At 39.7% G+C, this 23,175-nt stretch overlaps 1 protein-coding gene and 1 long non-coding RNA gene across 6 annotated transcripts in view; one reads left to right on the top strand and one right to left on the bottom strand.

Moving 5' to 3' along the window:
- ccdc149b (coiled-coil domain containing 149b) overlaps positions 1-23,175 on the bottom strand; it is an 87,199-nt gene that overhangs the window by 24,386 nt on the left and 39,638 nt on the right. For all 5 annotated transcript variants that reach the window (XM_020044562.2, XM_013132105.4, XM_020044563.2 and 2 more), the window contains 6 exons: positions 12,271-12,309; positions 11,392-11,499; positions 8,848-8,964; positions 4,634-4,806; positions 4,149-4,221; positions 1,301-1,385 (listed from right to left, as the gene is read on the bottom strand). In XM_020044562.2, the coding sequence (XP_019900121.2) occupies positions 1,301-1,385; positions 4,149-4,221; positions 4,634-4,806; positions 8,848-8,964; positions 11,392-11,499; positions 12,271-12,309 (595 nt within the window). The remainder of the gene's footprint in view (positions 1-1,300; positions 1,386-4,148; positions 4,222-4,633; positions 4,807-8,847; positions 8,965-11,391; positions 11,500-12,270; positions 12,310-23,175) is intronic.
- On the top strand, positions 14,815-15,292 carry LOC117594087. Its single transcript, XR_004575464.1, has 3 exons — positions 14,815-14,851; positions 15,034-15,126; positions 15,254-15,292. It is a non-coding gene; the product is annotated as an uncharacterized LOC117594087 (long non-coding RNA).

The following is a 23,175-nucleotide window of genomic DNA, read 5'->3' as shown; positions in this document are numbered from 1 at the left end:
GCATGCTACTGCATGCTACGTACTAGAAGTACGTACTTCGAGGAAGATTGTGAAGTACGTACTTTTAGTATGTAGTAGGGATAGTATGCCAGTATTGGGAAATACTACCTCGTCATAAAGTTGCGTCTTAAAATCAAACCCTTTTGTCGCATATTAATCATCATGCTGAATTAGACTACGGTCAGTATTATACATATTATACAATAAATGAAACTGCACTTATGTCTTGAAATAGACATCACGCAATATCTTAGCTAGCCAACATAAAGCATTTGTTTCAATAATGTTTAGCAATAAGATACTAATTTATATTTTGTGAAACGTTCGTCAGTAAACCCTCCTTCTTGCACTGCGCAAGGGTTTGTGGGTTATAATATTCCATGTTGTGTGCATCATTCGCGTACTTCAAAAATAGACCGGAAGTGGTATACAATCCGAGAACTACTACTTTTCTGTACCTTCCAAAGAGACGCACTGCATACTGCTTTAGCATACTGTATAGTATGAACAGTATATGAAATGCAGCCATATGTGTGGTTGGTTGCACATGATGTGACACGTTGATTGGTATGGCAACCTTTCTTAATCGTTTAACCGCTAGTATTAAATTGGTCCAAATTATTTTGATCGGTTAATGGTTAAACAGTTAATCATGGCCATCCCTACTCAGTTGACCTTGATTTTGTGTCAAAACAGCAAGAGTGACTTTGAAAGAGTGTTTATTATAAAGTCTCCGTCCACAGGGCACGAGGGTCACTGAAAGGGTCTGACAAATATGAAATAATAATAATAATAATAATATGCTATTTAAATCCACCCAATTGATTTCGGACCAATGTTCTAGACAGCACTCTCGATCACCATCATCACCAAATGAGGGAATATCTTTATGAAGAATATTGTTCCATCCCTCCAGTAGAGTTCCAGAGACTCGTAGAATCTATGTCAAGATGCAGTGAAGCTGTTCTGAAGGCTCCTGGTCAAGAGACTTTATGTTGGTTTATCTTTTAAGTTGTCACCTGTCTGTAAATATCAAACATTGGGGTTGACAGAATTTGGACCCCTATCAGCAAAACATCTTCCCAGATTATTATTGCTCATTTGAGTTTAAGTGTTTGTTTGTTTTATGTTTTAATGATCCCTAAAACTCAGTGTGATGTTTTTTTTTTCCAAATCTCTATTGGAAAACAAAAATGTAAGTATGATGCATTTTGTACTGTAGAGTAATTAAAACTTCAAAAAAATGTTGAGTGAACATTCGCTTTTAAAAAGAAGAGTGGTTGAATAGTTTATACACCACCTTGTTTGGCTGAGAGTACCCCAGTGAGTGCACTGCTGTTAGCTTTGCCATATGTCTTCGAGTTCTTCCTACTCCCCAGAGCACTCTGAAAAACAATGCAAATGCCGGTGAAGTGAGTCATATTCAAATATGCAGGATGATATTCTCCAGAAAGTCCACATCCCCTTGAATTTTCCACATTTTTCACATCAGTGTTTCACAGTTTCATGCAGTTACTCATCTACACAACATACTCTCATCAAGACATATTTGTTAATGATTTTACAAAATACACAACTGAAAAATATAATAAGTATTTGATACACTGCCGATTTTGCAGGTTTTCCCACTTACAAAGCATGTATAAGTCTGTATCCAGAAAATCACATTGTTTGATTTTTAAATAATTAATTTGCATTTAATTAATTAAGTATTTGATACAGCAGAAAAGCAGAACTTAATATTTGGTACAGAAACCTTTGTTTGCAGTTACAGAGCTCATAAGTTTCCTGTAGTTCTTGACCAGGTTTGCACACACTGCAGCAGGGATTTTGACCCACTCCTCCATACAGACCTTCTCCAGATCCTTCAGGTTTCGGGGCTGTCGATGGGCAATACGGACTTTCAGCTCCCTCCAAAGATTTTCTATTGGATTCAGGTCTGGAGATGCTTCTTCCGGAGCCACTCCTTAGTTGCCCTGGCTGTGTGTTTCGGGTCGTTGTCATGCTGGAAGACCCAGCCACGATCCATCTTCAATGCTCTTACTGAGGGAAGGAGGTTGTTGGCCAAGATCTGGCGATACATGGCCCCATCCATCCTCCCCTCAATATGGTGCAGTCGTCCTGTCCCTTTTGCAGAAAAGCATCCCCAAAGAATGATGTTTCCACCTCCATGGTTCACGGTTGGGATGGTGTTCTTGGGGTTGTACTCATCCTTCTTCTTCCTCCAAACACAACGAGTGGAGTTTAGACCAAAAAGCTACATTTTTGTCTCATCAGACCACATGACCTTCTCCCATTCCTCCTCTAGATCATCCAGATGGTAAATGGCAAACCTCAGACGGGCCAGGACATGCGCTGGCTTGAGCAGGGGGACCTTGCAGAGGATTTTAATCCATGACGGAGTAGTGTGTTACTAATGGTTTTCTTTGAGACTGTGGTCCCAGCACTCTTCAGGTCATTGACCAGGTCCTTTCGTGTAGTTCTGGGCTTCATACAGGTAATGAGTGGAAAACAGGAGGGCTTCTTAAAGAAAAACTAACAGGTCTGTGAAAGCCAGAATTCTTACTGGTTGGTAGGTGATTAAATACTTATGTCATGCAATAAAATGCAAATGTATTATTTAAAAATCATACAATGTGATTTTCTGGATTTTTGAAAAAAAATCTGACCCCTACATGCAAAAAGGAAAACATGCAAAATCGTCAGTGTGTCAAATACTTGTTCTCCGCACTGTAAGTATTTGATCCCCTCTCAATCAGATAGATTTCTGGGTTCCAAGTGTCTTTTATATAGGTAACGAGCTGAGATTAGGAGCACACTCTTAAAGGGAATGCTCCTAATCTCAGTTTCTTACCTGTATAAAATACATCTGTCCACAGCAGCAATCAATCAATCAGATTCCAAACTCTCCACCATGGCCAAGACCAAAGAGCTGTCCAAGGATGTCCGGGACAAGATTATAGACCTACACAAGGCTGGAATGGGGTACAAGACCATCGCCAAGCAGTTTGGTGAGAAGGTGACAACAGTTGGTGCAATTATTTACAAATGGAAGAATCACAAAAGAACTGTAAATCTCTCTTGGTCTGGTGCTCCATGCAAGTTCTCACCTCGTGGAGTGATCATGAGAACGGTGAGGAATCAGCCCAGAACTACACGGGAGGATATTGTCAATGATCTCTAGGCAGCTGGGACCACAGTCACCAAGAAAACAATTGGTAACACACTACGTCGTGAAGGACTGAAATCCTGGAGCACCCGCAAGGTCCCTCTGCTCAAGAACACACACGTACAGGCCCGTCTGAACTTTGCCAATGAACATCTGAATGATTCAGAGGAGAACTGGGTGGTCAGATGAGACCAAAATTGAGCTCTTTGGAATCAACTCAACTTGCCGTGTTTGGAGGAGGAGGAATGCTTCCTATGACCCCAAGAACACCACCCCCATCGTCAAACATGGAGGTGGATACATTATGCTTTGGGGGTGTTTTTCTGCTATGTGGACAGGAAAACGCCATCGCATCATAGGGACGATGGACGGGGCCATGTACCGTCAAATCTTGGGTGAGAACCTCCTTCCCTCAGCCAGGGCATTGAAAATGGGTCATGAATGGGTATTCCAATATGACAATGACCAAAAACACACGGCCAAGGCAACAAAGGAGTGGCTCAACAAGAAGCACGTTAAGGTCCTGGAGTGGCCTGGCCAGTCTCCAGACTTTAATCCCATAGAAAATCTGTGGAGGGAGCTGAAGGTTAGAGTTGCCAAACGTCATCATCAAAACTTTAACAACTTGGAGAAGATCTGCAATGAGGAGTGCGACAAAATCCTTCCGGAGATGCGTGCAAACCTAGTGGCCAACTACAAGAAACGTCTGACCTCTATGATTGCCAACAAGGGTTTTGCCACAAAGTACTAAGTCATGTTTTTGCAGAGGAGTCGAATACTTATTTCACTCATTAAAATGCAAATTAATTTACAAAATTCACGTTTTTCTGGATTTTTTTGTTGTTATTCTGTCTATCATTGTTCAAATAAACCTACCATTGAAATTATAGACTGATCATTTCTTAGTCAGTGGGCAATTGTACAAAATCAGCAGGGATAAAAAAAAATCCTCATTGTATATGCATGTTGCTTGCAATACCTTGTACTTCAGGAGATTCATTTTGAGAATGGTGACCTCCTCCTGTAGTTGTTTGAATCGCTCATGTAAATATCTGAAAGAAAATATTGATTTGTCAAAAAAAGGGGTCCAAAAAGAAAGCTTCTACGGCACATTCATTGATGCAAGTATTTGAGACGAATAAGAATCACACTCCCAGCTCGTTTCAATTATACTGGTTTCAGCTGTAATCAAACCTTGCAACCATGTCATTGTATGTGTATGTTCTGTGTTGTTCCTGTAAAGCACTGAACCACAGGCTAGCGTGAGGATGTGCTCTATCAAAGGGAGTTGTGTAACCACACTGGGTGGATATTGGCTCCTTAAGTATGCTTTTGTGGCAAAGTTGATGGCAAGTAGGGCTTTCAGTGAGAAGGTTAACTCCTTGATGTATGCCCCCCTGCACACACAAACACATACCCACCCACACCGCACGTGTGCACACACACACACACACACACACACACCTGTTCTCCATGCAGAGTGCGTCTACGTCTAGGATCCGACACTCATGTCCTCTTAAGATGTGGTTCACCTCACGGTTCAGCCGCTGAGCCTTCTCCTGGAATACGTTACGCTCCGCTCTAACATCATGTAGCTCATCAGTCAGCGATTGTACACTGTGCTCCAGCTCCTCATTCTAGGCCAAATAAAAAAGGAAAAATATATGGAGCCCTTAAGCGAGGTGCTTAATATACAGCTCCGGAAAAAAATAAGAGACCACTGCACCTTTTTTTTTTCTTTCCAAAAAATCAAAAGGAAGGTTTTGAATGAGGAACAGAAGGTTTTAAATTAAAGAGACCACTGCAAATCCAATCGAAAGCTTCTGTTCCTCACTCAAAACTTTCCTTTTCAACTTTTTGAGATGCAGTGGTGTCTTTATTTTTTCCAGAGCTGTAATTGTTCTGTTTTCGAGTGTCTGATAAATGACTAAAATGGTAAAAGTATAAACTTTGTTCAGACTGAATGAGTTGATCACCTTCATTTCACCCAGTAAGTGTAATAACAGGGTGACATTGCTTCTTTTATGGGGACAGGTGAAGGTGTAGTCTTAACAATTCAGTCAACTTTGACTGATAAATTCAATACCGAACCTTTTGATGTGGCCAGAGCAGAGTATGTGAGTGGAGTGGAGAGATCCCAATTTGACTGGAGCGAGGAGTGATATTTGAGCGGGTCAAAAGGCTTATCCCTTAATCACTCAAATACCGTTCCGATACCGCTCCGAAGGGTGAGTGGAGCGGTATTAGAGCGCGGAGCTGTATTTTAGCTATTTGCTTAAGCTATCATGGAGTTTACTCAATACTTCAATAAAGAAACAGAAAAAACTAAAAGATGCAAAAAGTATGTAACTTACAGGAATGAGCAAAACCAAAAACAGCAGAGGGAATGCAGATATTTAGTAACTACAAGTAAATATTAATTGTGGAAAGAAAGGAACGAGGTGGGTAGCAAGCTGAGGCTAACTTGTACCCTAATAATTACAACGTTTAGTTGTAGTTATGTTATCAGTTAATTTTAAAGTAATTGGAAATTGAAAGGCTTTGCTCATGAATCCTTTCGTTTTCCAATTATATAAATACTTTGGCTTTTCACGCACCGACACACATTTGGGAGGGTGCAATGGTTTCCTTTTTATGAGATTATTAAATGAAATTATTAAATGATATTATTAATATTCATAATTAATATATTGGCAGAGAACGAGTCAGCAGGAACGACCATTTCAGGAAAAATTATTATTTGAAGATTACTTTTCTGGACGGAAATCCCCAGCAGTGTCGCAGGAAAGACAGAAGTATTTGAATGAGGCTCTCTTTAAAATGGTGTACATGGACCCTATAGACTCCGTGCACCAGCATAGTGACGAACTTTCGTTTTTGTCTAGAAGTCGGTATTGCAGTTTCCGGTTTACTTACTAATACTCATCCGCATTAGTAAACACCTAAACTCACAACAAGATGAGTGACGCTGTTGTACGGGGAAAAAAATAAATATAATGTACGTGACTCATTTAAGTTTCAAGGTACAAGTGGGGCATCGTTTTAATGAGGAGAATGTACTCTTTTTAATAAAATGTGGCTTGCGTCATTCAATGACTTCAAACACTAGACTAGAAATATATACTTCAACGTAACGCAGTTTTAAGCGCAATTAATACCATATAGAACCAGATGTTTACTTCCTATGCCAGTTGTTATTTTTCAGTTTCGTTGTGAAATGAGGTTACAGTAGTAAAATAAAAGAGGAGACCTGTTTTGGTGCTTTTTTGAGGCTATGGAATTTTAAGCTTCATTCAGGTTAGAAGAGGCTGAACGAAGGTTCGCTTCAATTCACTTGCTATGGGGATGCGCTAGCGTTCAAGCTCAGCCATCGTTCTTTTGCCGTTTTTGAGGCTAGGGTGAATTTTTATGCGTTCTATTGTCCTGCCTAATACTACACTAAAAAGGAACACGTCGCTAACTAGCTTAGCAGATAGCCGTCCGGCACACCACAGTAAACTACTTACCCTCGTAGTTGTGCAGATAACTCAACATGTAGAAATGTAATCCCTTGTTCCGCTTGCTTGTTGGAGCTGGGGACCAGGCATCAACAATTCGATGGACATCACTAATGCTTATTTTAGGCAGGTCTTGGAGACATCTACTAAAAACTAACGCGGGTGATCACCTTAAGTAAACCGGAAAATGATATGCCGACATCTGGCTAAAGCGGAAGTTCGTCCATATGCTTGTGCACAGAGCCTATTAACCCTCAGCCTGCATAGAGAGGGAAGGGATGTGGCCCTTCGCAAGTGCAGCCCAACCATGCTGAAAGACCTTATGCAACTAGGTGATGAGTTCGTCATGTCTACTGGCATTTGGACAAGCAGAAGGGGACACAGTTACCTAGGCATTGTTGCCAATTTCATTGACCTGACATTTAAAGACCGAAAAGTGTTGTTGAGCTGTGAACATAAACAACGACACCACACAGCAGAGGCTGTAAGTAACATGGTCAAGGCCTTCAAACTACCTGGTTTTGAGGAGACCAGTATTGAAGGAGGAAAACCTGGAATCCACCTGCGGTCTTACCGTTCCAAATTGACCATATTACAAACAGCTTTGACATGATGGTAAACCAGTACATCACAGAGTCAAATCTCCATTTACGATGCCCAATTCACATGCTTCAGCTCGCAATAAAGGATGCAGTTAACATGCATGATGGGGTTAGCGCAGAAAGTGGGGAGACCTGCTAAAATTCTGAAGAAGAGTACATTGAACACAGAAGAAACCGACAGATTGCGAGTCCGTCCTACCACAGCCTGCATAATGCAATGGAATAGCCAATTACATATAATTGAGTCCGTGCTGAAGATTTTCAAAAGAAACCCATTATGGCAAAATAATCTGAAGTCTACATCCGATGATGTCAAACTCACCCTAAACGAAGTGCGTTGGCGTCAGGTTCTGATGGACATACTGACGCCACTAGTGGACTTTACAGATAAAATGCAAAAATAATTGGGGAACCTTGGCCATGATTCTCCCTGCAGTGTTGGAAATTAAAGGACATTTTGACTACCATATCTCAGCCCATAGACATTGCTGCATTTGCAGAAACACGCATGATACTATAAAGACAAGCATCTTATCCTGGCTGCTGTATTGGATCCAAGATTTACAACAGAGTGGGCGATAAGAGATGATCTGGTGCGTGTTAAGGAGACCGAGGCTACCAGCACTCTTTCAGGCGTAACTGCTGCGTCAGAAACACCTACACCCGACCCTGTCCCTGAGCAAAATGAAGCACACAAAAGACCTTGCATGTTCAGCTCTTACTTTACACAGCTGCAATGCTCCTCGCTGGACACAAAATGTGAAGTAGAGAAGTACATAACAGCAATGAGAACAAGCACAGACGAGGACGTTATAGCCTTTTGGAAGGACTAAAACCTTCACCGCCTGGCAAAGTTATCCAGAATGGGGTTTAGCATCCCCAGTAGCTCAGCAGGCATGCAGACTGCTGTGAAGTAAGTTTTAGATTGGACATTCGACAGACCTTCGGCTCTTCAAATCTCAATAGCTCTTTAACAAAGTATTCATGTAATCCAATATTGGTCTCATCATGATTACAAAAGTGTATACAATGTTGCATAGCCCTTATTTACCCATATTTTAACTGAGTTATATTTTAATAAAAAACGTATACTGTACATACAGAATCACACATTTTTATTTTATTTTGTATTATAACTAAACAGAAAATAAATGTAGCAAATTTGGAGAAGCATTTTTTTTTTCTGTGAGCGAAGAGTGGTTTTGAGCGGAGCGATGTGAAAGACTTGCAGCCTTCGCTCCGAGAGCATTGAGGGGGATTTCCAACCGCTCCGCTCACATTATCTGTTCCAGAGTGAATTTGCCTACTTTTTTCCAACAAATCTTTAAGAGTATTGAGATTGTGAATTTATATTTGATTGCGTATTTATTAGTGTGCATATGCCTCGTCTTTGCAACACTTTAGCTGACTTGACACTTTTTCTTGCACTGTAGCATGTCTCATTTTCCTGTTGCTACAATGCTACACATTGGTCTATGTTTGGCCTAGGCACAACAGGCATTTCCTCTTGGTCTAACATTTTGCACAACAGGCATTTCCTCTTGGGAGACACATTTTGCACAACTCTGCCACTCCTCACCTGCTCCCTCGCCATCTCCAACTGCGTGACAAGGTCTTCCCGTTCATAGGCCGGGAAGTGTCGTGCCCCCACCTCTTCATCCCCCAATCTCTGTCGAGCTATGTTCATCCGCAGGAGCTGCGGGTGGAGGGGTGTGAAATACAGGCTATTTCCTTTAGTTTGGGAATTTATCAGAAATTTACTACAGTGGTTGATTTCAAATGCATATAAAACCCCTTTTCCAAAGAATTTGGAACGATGTGTGAAATAGAAATTAAAACAGAATGCAAAGATGTGCAAATCATTTAAGTCCAATATTCAATGGAAAATAGTACACAGACAACATATCAAATGTTGAAACTGAACAATGTTATTGTTCCTTGAAAAATACATGCCCACTTTGAATTTGATGCCAGCAACGTGTTTCAAAAAAGCTGGGACAGGGGCAGCAAAAGGACTGGAAAAGTTGTGTAATAAAAAAAAAATAACCTGGAAGAACTCCTCACAACTCATTAGGTTAACTGGCAACAAGGTCAGTAACATGACTGGGTATAAAAAGAGCATCCCAGAGAGGATGAGTCTTTCAGTAGTAAAGATTGGTTGGAGTTCACCACTCCATGAAAGACTGTGCAAGCAAATAGTGCAACAATTTAAGAATAACGTTTCTCACTGATAAACTGCAAAATGTTTGGGGATCTTATCATCTACGATACATAAAATAATTAAAAGATTCACAGAATCCAGACAAATCTCTGAATGCAAGGGACAAGCCTGAAAAAAATTGCTGTGATCTTTGGGCACTGCATTAAAAACTCTGTAGTGGAAATCATTGCATGGGCTCATGAACACTTCCGAAAACCATTGTCTGTGAATGCAGTACATCACTGCATCCATAAATGCAAGTTGATACTCTACCATGCAAAGAAGAAACTAGAAACACCACCAGGTTCTCCGGCTCATTTATGATGGACTGAGGCGATGTGGAAAACTGTCCTGCGGCCGGACAAATCAGATTTTCATTTTTTTTTTGGAAAACATGGACTCTGCGTCCACCGGGCTAAAAAGAAAAAGTACCACCCGGCTTGTTATCAGTGCACAGTTCAAAAGCCAACATCCTTGATGTTATGGGGGGCCATTAGTGTACATGGCATGGGAGACAGGCAACATTAATGCTGAACAATACATACAGGTTTTGGAGCAACATATGTTGCCATCCCAATAACGTGATTTTTAGGGAAGGCCTTGTTTATTTTAGCAAGACAATGCCAAACCACATTCTTCACATACTACAACAGCATGGCTGCGTAGTAAAAGAGTCTGGGTGCTAAACTGGCCTTTCTGCAGTCCAGACCTGTCACCCATTGAAAACATTTGGCACATTATGAAACGAAAGATATGACAAAGGAGACCCCCAACTGGTGAGCAGCTGAAATCCTATAAATCCTATAATCCTATAAACATTTTACTTTCAAAACTACAGCAATTGGCCTCCTCAGTTCCAAACTGCTTACCGAGTGTTGTTAAAAGAAGAGGAAATGCCACAAACCCAACTTATTTTAAACAAGTTGCTGGCATCAAATTCAAAATGGGCATATATTTTCCCATAAACAAAATGTTTTCTCTGGTTCAACATTTGATGTGTTATCCTCATACTACACTGCTCCAAAAAATTAAGGGAACACGTGATCATCACAGTAAAACACCAAGTAAATTAAACTTCAGAGCTATAAATCTGTCCAGTTAGGAAGCATAAGTGGTCGTGAATCAATGTCACCTGTTTTGTTGTAAATAAGTGACAACAGGTGCACTGGAGAGGCAACAGCAAGACAACCCCCAAAAAGAGAATGGTTTTGGCAGGTGGTGGCCAAAGATAATTTCTCTCTCCTTAACCTTCCTGACAGTTTCTTCTATATTTTGACATTTTGCTAGTGTCCTTGTCACTACTGGTAGCATGAGGCGCTACCTATAACCCATTCAGGTTGCACATGCAGCCCAGCTGAATTAGCAGGTCCGTCATTGGTGCCCTGTTCTCTTCACAGATGAGAGCAGGTTCACACTAAGCACATGACCGACATGGAAGAGTCGAACATTATGCTGCCTGCAACATCATCCAGCATGACCGGTTTGGCAGTGGATCAGTGATGGTCTTGAGAAGCATATCCTTGGAGGGTTGCACTAGCCAACGGTACCCTGACTGCAGTTTGGTGCTGTGATGAAATGCATCAGGCAGTCCAGGAGCTCACTGATGACCTGATTCAGGTCTGGGAGGAGATCCCCCAGGACACTATCTGCCATCTCATCAGGAGCATGCCCAGTCATGCCCTAATCTTTTTGAGCGGTATATTTTTTTAATTAAATACAGGTATTAAATGATTTTAACATCATTGCATTCTGTTTATATTTGCATTTTACACAGCATACATACTTTTTGGGAAAGGGGTTGTACACCATGCTACCCTGTCTCTTAGTTTAATTTATTTTCGGTTATTGTAACTGGAATTGAAATGTGTTTACTTCTTGAATTTAGATGTTTTTTTTTTAACTAAACCCCAACCAGGAAGGTACCTTGTTATCCCCCTGGGCTTCAGCAAGTCGTTGATTGAGCTCTTTCACCTCCTCAGACAGCTGTTTAGTCTTCTCTCTGGAGTCTCTTAAATGCTGCGCCAAATTCACCTGATAAGCAAAAGACAAAGGACTGTGTCTAAATGAGTGTGATACTGTCATCCTTGACATTGGGGAGTTCAGCCATCACATTTAAAATTAATTTAAAGTTCTTTAAAGCATTACTTTTTACAGTGGTTGTAAAAACACAAACTAACTATACTGTTAAACAACCTTTTACACACACACACCGTATCTTTTAATGTCATAAACAAAACCAGACATTGTGTTTTAATCCATCAAACCAATGACTTCAAAAAGTTGGCCATCTTTGCACATTTTATCCAGCATATGAGACTGTTTGTGGTCCCAGCCAGTCATCTCTGCCAATCATTTCTTTATTTAATATTTCCTTCAAGCATGTTACGCTTTATTGAACAGGAAAATTGTGATTTTTTGGTGAAAAAGCAGGTTGCAGTCAAAACCACATTGCAGCAGTATGTTCTTACAAGACGCAGAAGCTTACATCGCCAAACTATTATTTAGCCAACTTACAATAATAAGCCTATCAAGCTGCTATTTCAGTTCGCAGAGTGAGGACATATAGGGACATGGGAGAAAATGCAAGTCCTAATTGCAGTGGAGAGATTTTCCCTACCAAATCATAATTTTGTGTTTGACCACTTCGTCCAGGCTAAAATGTCAGCATGCAAATAGGATGATCATTGTTATTAATTTTTAAATCATCAGAGTGGACTTTTGCGGTTTCTGGCCATGCCACTTTTATATAACAAACTAAAAAACAAGGATTATGAAGCCATGGCATCCATGAGATTGACTTACTTGATTTCGTTTTTCAGATGGCAGACTGAGGTCTCGATCCTAAAATGTAGGGAAAAAAAGAAATGGTGGATATTATCCATCTAACTAAAATGACCATACCCCTAGCAAGCAAACAAAAAAAGTCAGATTGTGATGATTTCAGTTAATAATCAAATAAAAGAAATAAAGTACTATATATTGATGGTCAGAAATGATGAACCCATATGTTGGGAATGTGAGCAAAACAATTTATATAATTAAATTATTGCATTTGGATTTTTGTTAAAACTAGAATAATCTTGAAGTGCATCAAATTAAATGCAAAATAGGAAGATATTTACAACCTCAACTAAAATAACCAAATCAAAGCAGGACCACTAAAATAAAGAAACCAGAGAAATAAATTCAGGAGTTGTAGTGGCTGTATCAGCTCAAAAAGCCTCCAATTTGCCCTGGGTCCTTGAGTCTCCAGGTTTTCATTCCCCCAGCTTGAACAAAGAACATTCTTCAAATCAAAGGACACACAGTAAAACTGTTCCCTAACTCTAGCTATTTATCTTGGCAGTAAGTGTATTTTTGCCAGTAAAACACTATAGGCTATAACAGTAGAATTAAAACAAACATTAATACAATGAAAAGTAAGAATGTCTTCTGCTGTCCAAGAGGTAACTTATATATTGTATGATGCCCAAATAAAATATCATAAAGAAATTAAGAAATTGGGCATAATGAAGTCAGGAAACACAGTGGAATACCCAAAAGACTTACTGTATCTCATGAAAAGTACATAAAAGCAAGGCTGTAGCCATGAGTCAACATTGGGGTGGACAAAATCAGCCTGGGGTCTGGGGTCCCCCCCAGAAAAACATAAAATTATAATTAAAATATTTATAACTCTTAACCATAAATATTTACTCCATCTGATACCGCCATGTTTTTGTTCCTACAACATCATAATTAATATTGCTCCAGGACCATCATTGCAACTGACCTGGAGTTAGTTGGTTACCCCAGTCCAAAGATTCTATCATACTTCTATCATCTGACTGGTACTAATTTTCTCACTGCTTTCAGCTTACTTTTATTTTCTGAGGCTGCCCAAAAAACTGATGAATGTCACTGCCATCCTTCCTCTTGCTCATGATGACACTCACAGTAATGAAAGCTGACTAATAAAACTGCTTGCTTTTCAATCAAACAAACACTAATAATGCCATTTAATTTAAGCAAATACAGCTATAAAGTATGCTATACGAATATACAATTAGCTATACAATTAGCCATCTTTTGCCGCTTTTCTCCTGATCTCAATTTGCATAAGCTAATTTGCATCTCAGGCAGCTTTCCACCAGCAGCCCGACTGGTTTACGCTGGCGGCTAGCCACCAAAAGAGAGGGCGTGCGCTGTGATCTGCTGTTTCTGCTTGTGTTGCCATTTTCTTCCAGCAGAGATGCTATTGTACCCCTTTTATTCTTGTACTGATTATTTGTATTAACTTTATTTTAATATTGTTAAATCTTAGTGTAAATAATTTTGGTCAACATTGGTAGTTTATGAATAAAATAGACTTTGACTTTTGCACTATTGCTTGTGTAAAGGACCTTTGTGTAGACATACAGTAAACACATAGAAACAGCCATCGCTCGCCATATTTCTTTTCCAGAACTAATGGCCATTTTCCACTGCATGGTACCGGCTCAACTACTCGCCTATAACCTCTACTTTAATCGCTTCATGGGGGACAATTCTTCTTTACTGTGTTTAAACACCGCCGTGTCCGTAGATGCCACTTTAGCGAATGTGAATTGCACGTAAGGCAAGACAAACACCATTTTCAAGCTAGGAATCCTACATTCTAGTAATGTGAAACCTGGATCATTTTAGTGACTTGGTTCTTTAAGTATTGTTCAGGAAAAGGAACAACTCGTTTTCAAAGGGTGTAAGGTATAAGCTATATGCTCTGAATTGGACAATACAACATGTGGATTATGACATTGTTTTACTACAATTTGATGAACTCCCGAAACAAACAAAGATCAATGACTTTTGTATTAAACAATGACTGTTTGCAATATTCTATTAACATTTTAATTCTTTAGTCAGTGGTAGCTGAACGCAAGTTTTAAACCATTGGCAGGAAAACAAGTTATAGAAACTGAGCATGAAAAAAACAGCGTTGGCCTGAGATTAAATACCTACAGTAATCTTTGTGTTTCTTCTAGTGTCCACAAGTTTGGTTGCTTACTATATTTTGTTTCTTCATTAATCCTCAAGTTCGGATGTTTTGTGTTTCTTCGCATATCAGCAGTTGAACAGGTATGGTAACAGCATTAGCTAACTTGTCTTAATTGTGTTTCTTAGTCTATCAACAAGTAAGAGTGTTATATGTGCTTATTCCTTGTAACTTTTATCAACTGATATATAACCTTAGCTAAATCGTGTTTCTTTGTGTAATGTTATCCACATCATGTATGTGAATTACATGTTGATCTCGTAATGTGCAATGTTCACTTGGTTTCACCATATTTACCTGTTCGCACAGTACTCCAAGGCACCAGAGAGGTACTTCACGCCACCATGTAGAGGAATGCTACATAGATGTGTGGGTTCATTCACTTAACCCATATGCTTAACTTGTTATTAAAGCTGCTTCCAATTTTATTTGTCAATTTCAATTTATTTTAAGGGCAAGAAGGCAGAGGTTTGGCGGACACTGCGATTTGAGTTCTGATTGTAAAATAACCAGATATTTAGGACTGAATAACAAACTGTCTTTACTTTCAGAACATTTTGAGAAGATCAAGTTGCTGACTAAAGAGAATGTCGAGCTGACTAAAGAGAAGGTCGAGCTGAGGACACAGCTGGCTCTACAATCAGGTAAAAACAAGACTATAGTTGCGCTAGCATTTTGTCTTCATTAAATATTTCATTTGTCTTGAATGTCATGCAATTCTCAAAATCATGTCAGACCATTTAAGTACAACATCTGATTACTGTATTACAGGAGCAATTAGGAAGAATCCTTCCAACCAGGATGCCACTGACGAGGCTGTCCAGAACCAGGTCCCCAGGTACCAGAAAGGGGCAGCTGACCGTGCAGTTGGGAGAAGACGTTGTCGCGGTACAAGGGACCTGCCGTGAATATGAATGACATCTCCAGCACAACCAATATTGCTGCTAATCTACAGTTCTCTTTATTTTTTTTAACTGCTGCTATGTACCGTGTTATGTATATGATCACATTATCCTCTTAATATATTTAAAGCTGTGTGTGAATGTTCTTAATTCATAAGCTTATTGCACTGATGTATCCATAATATTCAATAACTATCGATTGCTGCTAGGTCACTTATGTATGTTACTGCCATTCTAGCCCTTGTTTATTTTGTTTTGTATTATGTTTATTTTTTACTTTTTCACATTCAAATACTGTAATTTTACTATATCTGTTGCTGGAAACATTTTCTTGCACTATTTGATAAAAAATTTAATTAAATAATAATAATAATAATAATATGCACATGTTTATTTTGTATGCTTGCTGTATAATGCATGCTTTTTTGTAAGCATCTTGCACTATTTGAAATAAATTGTTTAGATTTTATTCAGTTCATTGTCATTTGTGACATGACCAAAATTATTGTAAAGGATTATTATAAATAAAACCTAATATTGGGCAGAAAGCTAGTGGCCCACCGGTGCTTGCTGAGTGAAAGTCATTAGTTGCTGCACAACTCTTGTTCATGGCAGCTACATTTATCTACTACCTTGCTGGTTAAAACAAACTATTAGCTGGTTACAGCCCTAACCTGCTTACCAGTGAAGTAGTTACAGGTGAGCTTGCAAATCGGGCCAAATGAATAGCGCAACCTTTTAGTTAATTGGAAATTTCTTTGTCCCATTTCATGATTGTAAACAAGCGTATCAAGTTGAATTATAATATTATTTTTGGGGTACGAGTTGTGTGCTAATATGTGCAAAACTAAGCCCTGCACATGTTCATTGGTCAACAGTGGTGAGGTTCTTACACAAACAGATTTTGTTCATATAAATGTAAAGATCTTCATAGGTACAGGCAAAATATGAATTAACATTAAGATCGGTAATTTGGCACTCAATAGTGCCACTGTGTGATTAAATGAAAAGTGCATGCACACATTGTCGTCTAACGATTGTGAAGTACAAATAAAATATGATTAAACGTGTAAGAATTTGTGCCTATATGTACAAAAACACACATCTATAAAAGTTCACAGGTCAATAGCGGACATGTTTTTTTGTCTTACTGACCTGGTACATACATTTTGAAGACTTTTGACCATAGATGCCAAATGTTAAGTCAAGTGAATATCAGAATTATTTTTGTGCCATAGGAGAAGTGTTTTAAGAGTTTTTCACAAATTTGAAAGTGGCTGAAAAACCATTAGGGAAAAGTTAATGGATCCCAATTGCAAATATGTTCCCTTTTTGGCAATGGACTTAACTACCTCTGTTCAGGGCTGTAACTCAAACGAGGTGAGCATGGTGAGCTGGCAAATGTAAAAATCCCAAAATCACCACCATGTGGTGAATTGAAAATTGCTTGCACTCATTTTTGTCGTCTTATGGTTGTCAGCATATGCAACAAATATGATTATAAAACCATTATGCCTGTTGGGAGTTATGTGCCTATTTACGCAAAACCACGCTGTGGCCAAAAAAACTGAATGGAAAAGTGAATGGATCCCAATAGCAAATATGTTCCATAAGAGGAGATAGACTTATCTCTTTTCAAGGCTTAACTGAAACGTGAGCGTGGTGAGGTAACACATGTGGAAAACCTCAATAGTGCCACCATGTGGTTGTTTTAAGTGTTTTTCACAAAATCCAAAATGGCGGAAAATCCATCATGGCCGACTTTGTGTCCTATTAGCAAAAATGTACCAAGTGAGGAGATAGACCTATGTACCAATTTTCAAGACTCTAGCTTACATGGGGTTGGCATGGTTAGCTTGCAAAAGAGCAAATTTGGGGCTTGTGACAGTGCCACCATAAGGCTGATTTGCATGGCATTGCATCAGAAGTTGTAGCCCATGGGTCTGTACTACCGTGCACATTTGGGCCCTTTTAATCTCACGGGAATCTGCAAAAAACACCTTAAAACAGCATACAAATAATAATAATAACACTAAAAAAAACTATCAGGTTTTACCAGTGAACGGCTGACACCCTAATAATAATGACAATGAACCGGAACAAACACCGTAGGGTTTCACCAGTGAACTGCTGAAACCCTAATTAAATCAATGGAGATATTGCGCTGAGAGGTAGTGTGTTATTTTCTAAGGCAGAAAGAATCTCACGTTTGACATATGCGGCTTTGGTGTTGCATCTTGACAATAAGCTACCAAAGGAGACAGACAAAATGTTGTTCAATTTCTTTGGAAAAATAAGACACATTATGAGGAAAAATTATTATCATTCATTCCTATGAAAATGGTGGACTATATTTCTTGGATTTTTGTACTAACTAATACTTTTAAGATAAACTGGCTGAAACAATTTCTTGGAAACCCTTTTTCTGTTTGGAATATTATACCTCTCCATGTGTCTAACCTTGGTGGCTTCAACCTTCTTCTTGTTTGTAAATTCCTTTACAATGATCTGTGTTTCATCGACAGGCTTTTTTGGCATGGTCTCTCATATAATATTTTTTTGCCTCATAAAATTTTATCTTGAATAACAATTACATTTTATATAAACACAAATCTCTCTTTATGGAAAATTGGTTCTGTAATACAAACCTGATTCCAAAAAAGTTGGGACACTGTACAATTGTGAATAAAAACAGAATGCAATGATGTGGAAGTTTCAAATTTCTATATTTTATTCAGAATACAACATCGATGACATATCAAATGTGTAAACTGAGAAAATGTATCACTTTAAGGGAAAAATAAGTTGATTTTAAATTTCATGGCATCAACACATCTCAAAAAAGTTGGGACAAGGCCATGTTTACCACTGTGTGGCATCCCCTCTTCTTTTTATAACAGACTGTAAATGTCTGGGGACTGAGGAGACAAGTTGCTCAAGTTTATGAATAGGAATGTTGTCCCATTCCTGTCTAATACAGGCTTCTAGTTGCTCAACTGTCTGAGGTCTTCTTTGTCGCACCTTCCTCTTTATGATGCGCCAAATGTTTTCTATGGGTGAAAGATCTGGACTGCAGGCTGGCCATTTCAGTTCCCGGATCCTTCTTCTATGCAGCCATGACATTGTAATTGATGCAGTATGTGGTCTGGCATTGTCATGTTGGAAAATGCAAGGTCTTTCCTGAAAGAGACGACGTCTGGATGGGAGCATATGTTGTTCTAGAACTAGCTGATAACAACTTGGGTTGTCCTTGTCCTCTTTAGTCCGGATGACATGGCGTCCCAGTTTTCCAAAATGAACTTCATATTTTGACCACAGAACACTTTCCCACTTTGCCACAGTCCATTTTAAATGATCCTTGGCCCAGAGAAAACGCCTGCACTTCTGGATCCTGTTTAGATACGGCTTTTTTGACCTATAGAGTTTTAGCCGGCAACGGCGAATGGCACAGTGGATTGTGTTCACGACAATGTTTTCTGGAAGTATTCCTGAGCCCATGTTGTGATTTTCATTACAGTATCATTCCTGTATGTGATGCAGTGCTGTCTGAGGGCCCGAAGATCACGGGCATCCAGTATGGTTTTCCGGCTTAGACCCTTACGCACAGAGATTGTTCTAGATTCTCAGAATCTTTGGATGATATTATGCACTGTAGATGATGATAACTTCAAACTCTTTGCAATTTTTCTCTGAAAAACTCCTTTCTGATATTGTTCCACTATTTTTCACCGCAGCATTGGGGGTATTGGTGATCCTCTGCCCATCTTGACTTCTAAGAGACACTGCCACTCTGATAGGCTCTTTTTATACCCAATCATGTTGCCAATTGACATAAGTTGCAAATTGGTCCTCCAGCTGTCCCTTATCTGTACATTTAACTTTTCCGGCCTTTTATTGCTACCTGTCCAAACTTTTTTGGAATGTGTAGCTCTCATGAAATCCAAAATGAGCCAATATTTGGCATGACATTACAAAATTTCTCACTTTCAACATTCGATATGTTATCTATATTCTATTGTGAATTAAATATAAGTTTAGGAGATTTGTAAATTATTCCATTCATTTTTACTCACAATTTGTACAGTGTCCCAACTTTTTTGGAATCGGGTTTGTAATATTTTGCTGGTAGAGCAGTTATTAAATAAGAATGATCTTCATTTCACCTATGAAGAGTTTCTCTCTAAATAGGGGATACCTGTAACACCTGGGGATTATGCAAAATCTTTGGCGCGATACCCTCTGGTGTTTGTATGCTTTTTAAATCTCAACCTAGGGTTACACTTCAACAATTACACTTCAACTGTACAAAACCATGTAAAAGACTCGCCCATAGGCAAAATTTGCTTCTCCAATATTTTTTTAAATAGTAAGTTCTATTACAGCTTTGTCTCAGATATAAATTACTACAGTACCTTATTTTATTCCTTAATGGAATGGATTTGTGGATGATATAGTTTGGAAGAAATTCTTGCTTTTACCTATATATATATATATATATACTTAGTTACCAATAAAGTGAAAGACATTTCCTTTAAACTCATCCATAAATGCCATTGGACACTGTGGATTAAATTACTTCCATGAGAGAGCATGCTGGCGCAGTTGGCTGCCGCTTCCCTACCTGGGGATTTTTTTTTTTTTTTGGGGGGACAAATAGAATTGCTAGATAATGTCCATCAGTTAACTCCGTTGCTGAGAATCCTCTACTTCTCAATCTACCTGTCCTGGGCTAATAGTCCCCCACCTCCACTGGGTCTTCACTGCAGGGCTGGTTCGGAGCTTGAGAGCGGCTCTTACTACTGCTCAGATGTGCTGAGGTGATTTTCTCCCCGGAGGGTCTGCCGATTGGCGGTCCTAACTGAGATGATCTCCTGCACTTGCCCTTCCACCCTGCCTACTGTGAATGCGTGGACATACAAAATCCCCTACAGCTTCCTCCTCAGTCTACCTGCCTGGCATTCCTCTTCAATTAATTTACTTCTCTGGTGGATTATCCTCTACCTGGCCACCAGTTCTACCGTAACAATTAAATATTCTGTTACTGAGCTACTACTCCTACGTTATCGGGCTCCACCGGACCTGTTTGCTCACACCAATATTTTCCGCAGACCAAGTTATATTCACTGTGGCTCCCGTCGTAATGTCTCACAAAGTTAGACTTCTGCCATTCCTTCTTTCTGGTCTATCCACCAGCATGTCCATCGTAATCGCCAGGTTGTCATTAAGCATAGTGTTTCTCCGCCCCATTTGCAAGGTGTCGACCTTTGTAAATATAAGTGAATGTTTTAAACTTGCACTGCTCAATATCCGGTCTCTCTCTAACAAAACCCTACTATTAAATGAGTTTATCACAGAAAAAAGGCTGGACATAATGTTACTCAAGGAAACTTAGCAACAGCCTAATGAATGTTATCATCTCAATCAAGCAATCCCTCCCGGTTACTCCTACATCAGCCAACCTCGCTATAATGGGCGAGGGGGCAGAGATGCTATACTGTTCCATGACAAGGTCAAATTTACTTCATTTGAATGCCTTGCTGTTAAATCTCTCTGGTCCCCAACCTCTGATCTTCTTAATTATTTATCGACCACCAAAATCATTGATCTTGTTTCTTACAGAACTGTCATCTCTATTGACCTCTGTTTGTGATATGTCTCCCAATGTACTGCTTGCTGGTGATTTTAATAATCACGTAGATAAAATCAGCAGGAAGTTTATCCCCCTACTTGACAGTTTAGACATCATTCAAAATGTCCCCTTCCCTACTCACAATAAAGTGGACTTAGTTTGCTCCACAGGTGTTTCACATTACAACATTACTGGTTGGCTCTTATCCATTTCTGATCACAAAACTGTTCTGTTTGAAATCCCTGCCCCCTCCCCAAGAACAAATCCATCATACCATCAAATTTAGAAATGTATAAAGCATAAACCCCACTGACCTCATGCGTCTGATTAACTCATACCCCAGCCCTGTCTCAAAATCCCCCGCAGAACTCGTCACTTATTACAATGACTGCCTTTCCTTCTGCCTTGACACCCTTGCTCCCTTCAAAACCTGTATAGTTTCCTTCACTCACATTGCCCCATGGTACACCCCTGAGCTCCGTCAATCAAAAGTCCCTTGGACAGCACCTTGAGCGTGCCTCCAAAAAATCAGGACTAGAAACCCAATTTCAAGAATACAAAGAACACTTGTTAAACTATAAAACCACCCTTTCATCTACTAGATGTTAGATTCTGTCCAAGTTTGATCCATGAACAAAATAAATGCAACTGGAAGTCAGGGGAGAGCCATCTTTATTTAGCATGAGTCTATGATGTTGACCTTCCATTTCTCATTTCTACCTCTCTCCAATGATTACAAAGTGGACACAGTATTTTATGCCCCAGCACATCCCCTCCAATATCTGTCTGTCTTCCAATCACATACATGTATTCTATATCCTAACCTTACATGGCCTAATAGTGTCCCCTCTTAAGTTTCTTGGCTCCACAGCTCATCAGGTTGTGTGGGGCCCCTCAGTAGTAGATACCAACTGCTTGTGATACGGTACCTCATATGGCACAAGATAACGAACCACTTCTTCTAACAAGAGAATAGAACTAAAATACATGCATCATACATTGTGTAATTTCTGCTACTTTTCATGCCCAATATCTATCATAGAACACCCTACTATTCAGACATATTTAACTCGGGCAAAAACTCAAAAGTCCTCTTTTCCACAGTCAAATATTTGCTTCAACCTCCTGACAACCTCCCTGATGACCCCACCCCTGAACTGTGCAACAAATTCTTAAACTTCTTCAATGCCAAAATTTACAACATCTATCAACAATTACCACCTCTTAATACCCCCGTTCACAACCTGTCCTAGATGTATATATCAAGAGGCCCAGCCTACTCCAACTGCCTCTCTGACTTCACCCTGCCTACTGAACTTTTTATCACTGAACTGATCTCCAAATACAAACCATCCACCTGTCAACTTGACCCTCTCTCCACAAGCATTGTCAACACAGGCCTTCCCTCCATATCCCCACTACTCATTGGTGTAATTAACTCCTCACTCACCAGAGGAGTTGTACCTACCTGTCTGAAGATTGCTGCGGTGACCCCCAAAAACATTGGAGAGGTTAGTGGCTGTCCAACTGCAAAACCATCTTAACTCAAATAACCTCCATGAACCTTTCCAGTCTGGCAATACACAATACAGCTCTGAAACAGCCATGGTCAAAATAACCAATAACATCCTTCATGCAGCTAACTCAGGCCTGCTCTCTATCCTCGTTCTCCTAGACCTTAGTGCAGCCTTTGATAAACTCTCACATCCAAACCTCATGGAACGTCTGGGTGGTGTTGGTGTCACTGGTGTTGCATTTTCCTGGTTTTCCTCTTACCTCTCTTACCATCAACAATCTGTCGAAGAAAAAGTCACAGATCAGCGTGTGCGTCTCTCACACATGGTGTACCCCAAGGGTCGGTGCTAGGTCCACTACTCTTCACCATTTACCTCGTTCCCCTGGGTATGATCATGAGACACCACAATGTTCCCTTTCACTGCTATGCTGATGACATCCAGCTCTACTTCATCTCCTGTCCCCCCCCCAGAGCTGAACCTCTAAACTAAACAGCAGCAAGAAAGAGATCATCGGCTCCAAATCTACCCTCACCACACAGTACAAACTCAGCATTGCCATAACTGGTGTACCAGTCCCCCTGTCAACAACGGTGATAAGCCTTGGTGTCACGCTGGACAATTCCCTCTCTTTCAAATAGCACCAAC

Source organism: Esox lucius, chromosome 25, assembly GCF_011004845.1.
Source record: "Esox lucius isolate fEsoLuc1 chromosome 25, fEsoLuc1.pri, whole genome shotgun sequence".
Classification (NCBI taxonomy): domain Eukaryota; kingdom Metazoa; phylum Chordata; class Actinopteri; order Esociformes; family Esocidae; genus Esox; species Esox lucius.
The sequence above is the reverse complement of the archived record's forward strand: the minus strand, read 5'-3'. Positions and strand labels throughout refer to the sequence as shown.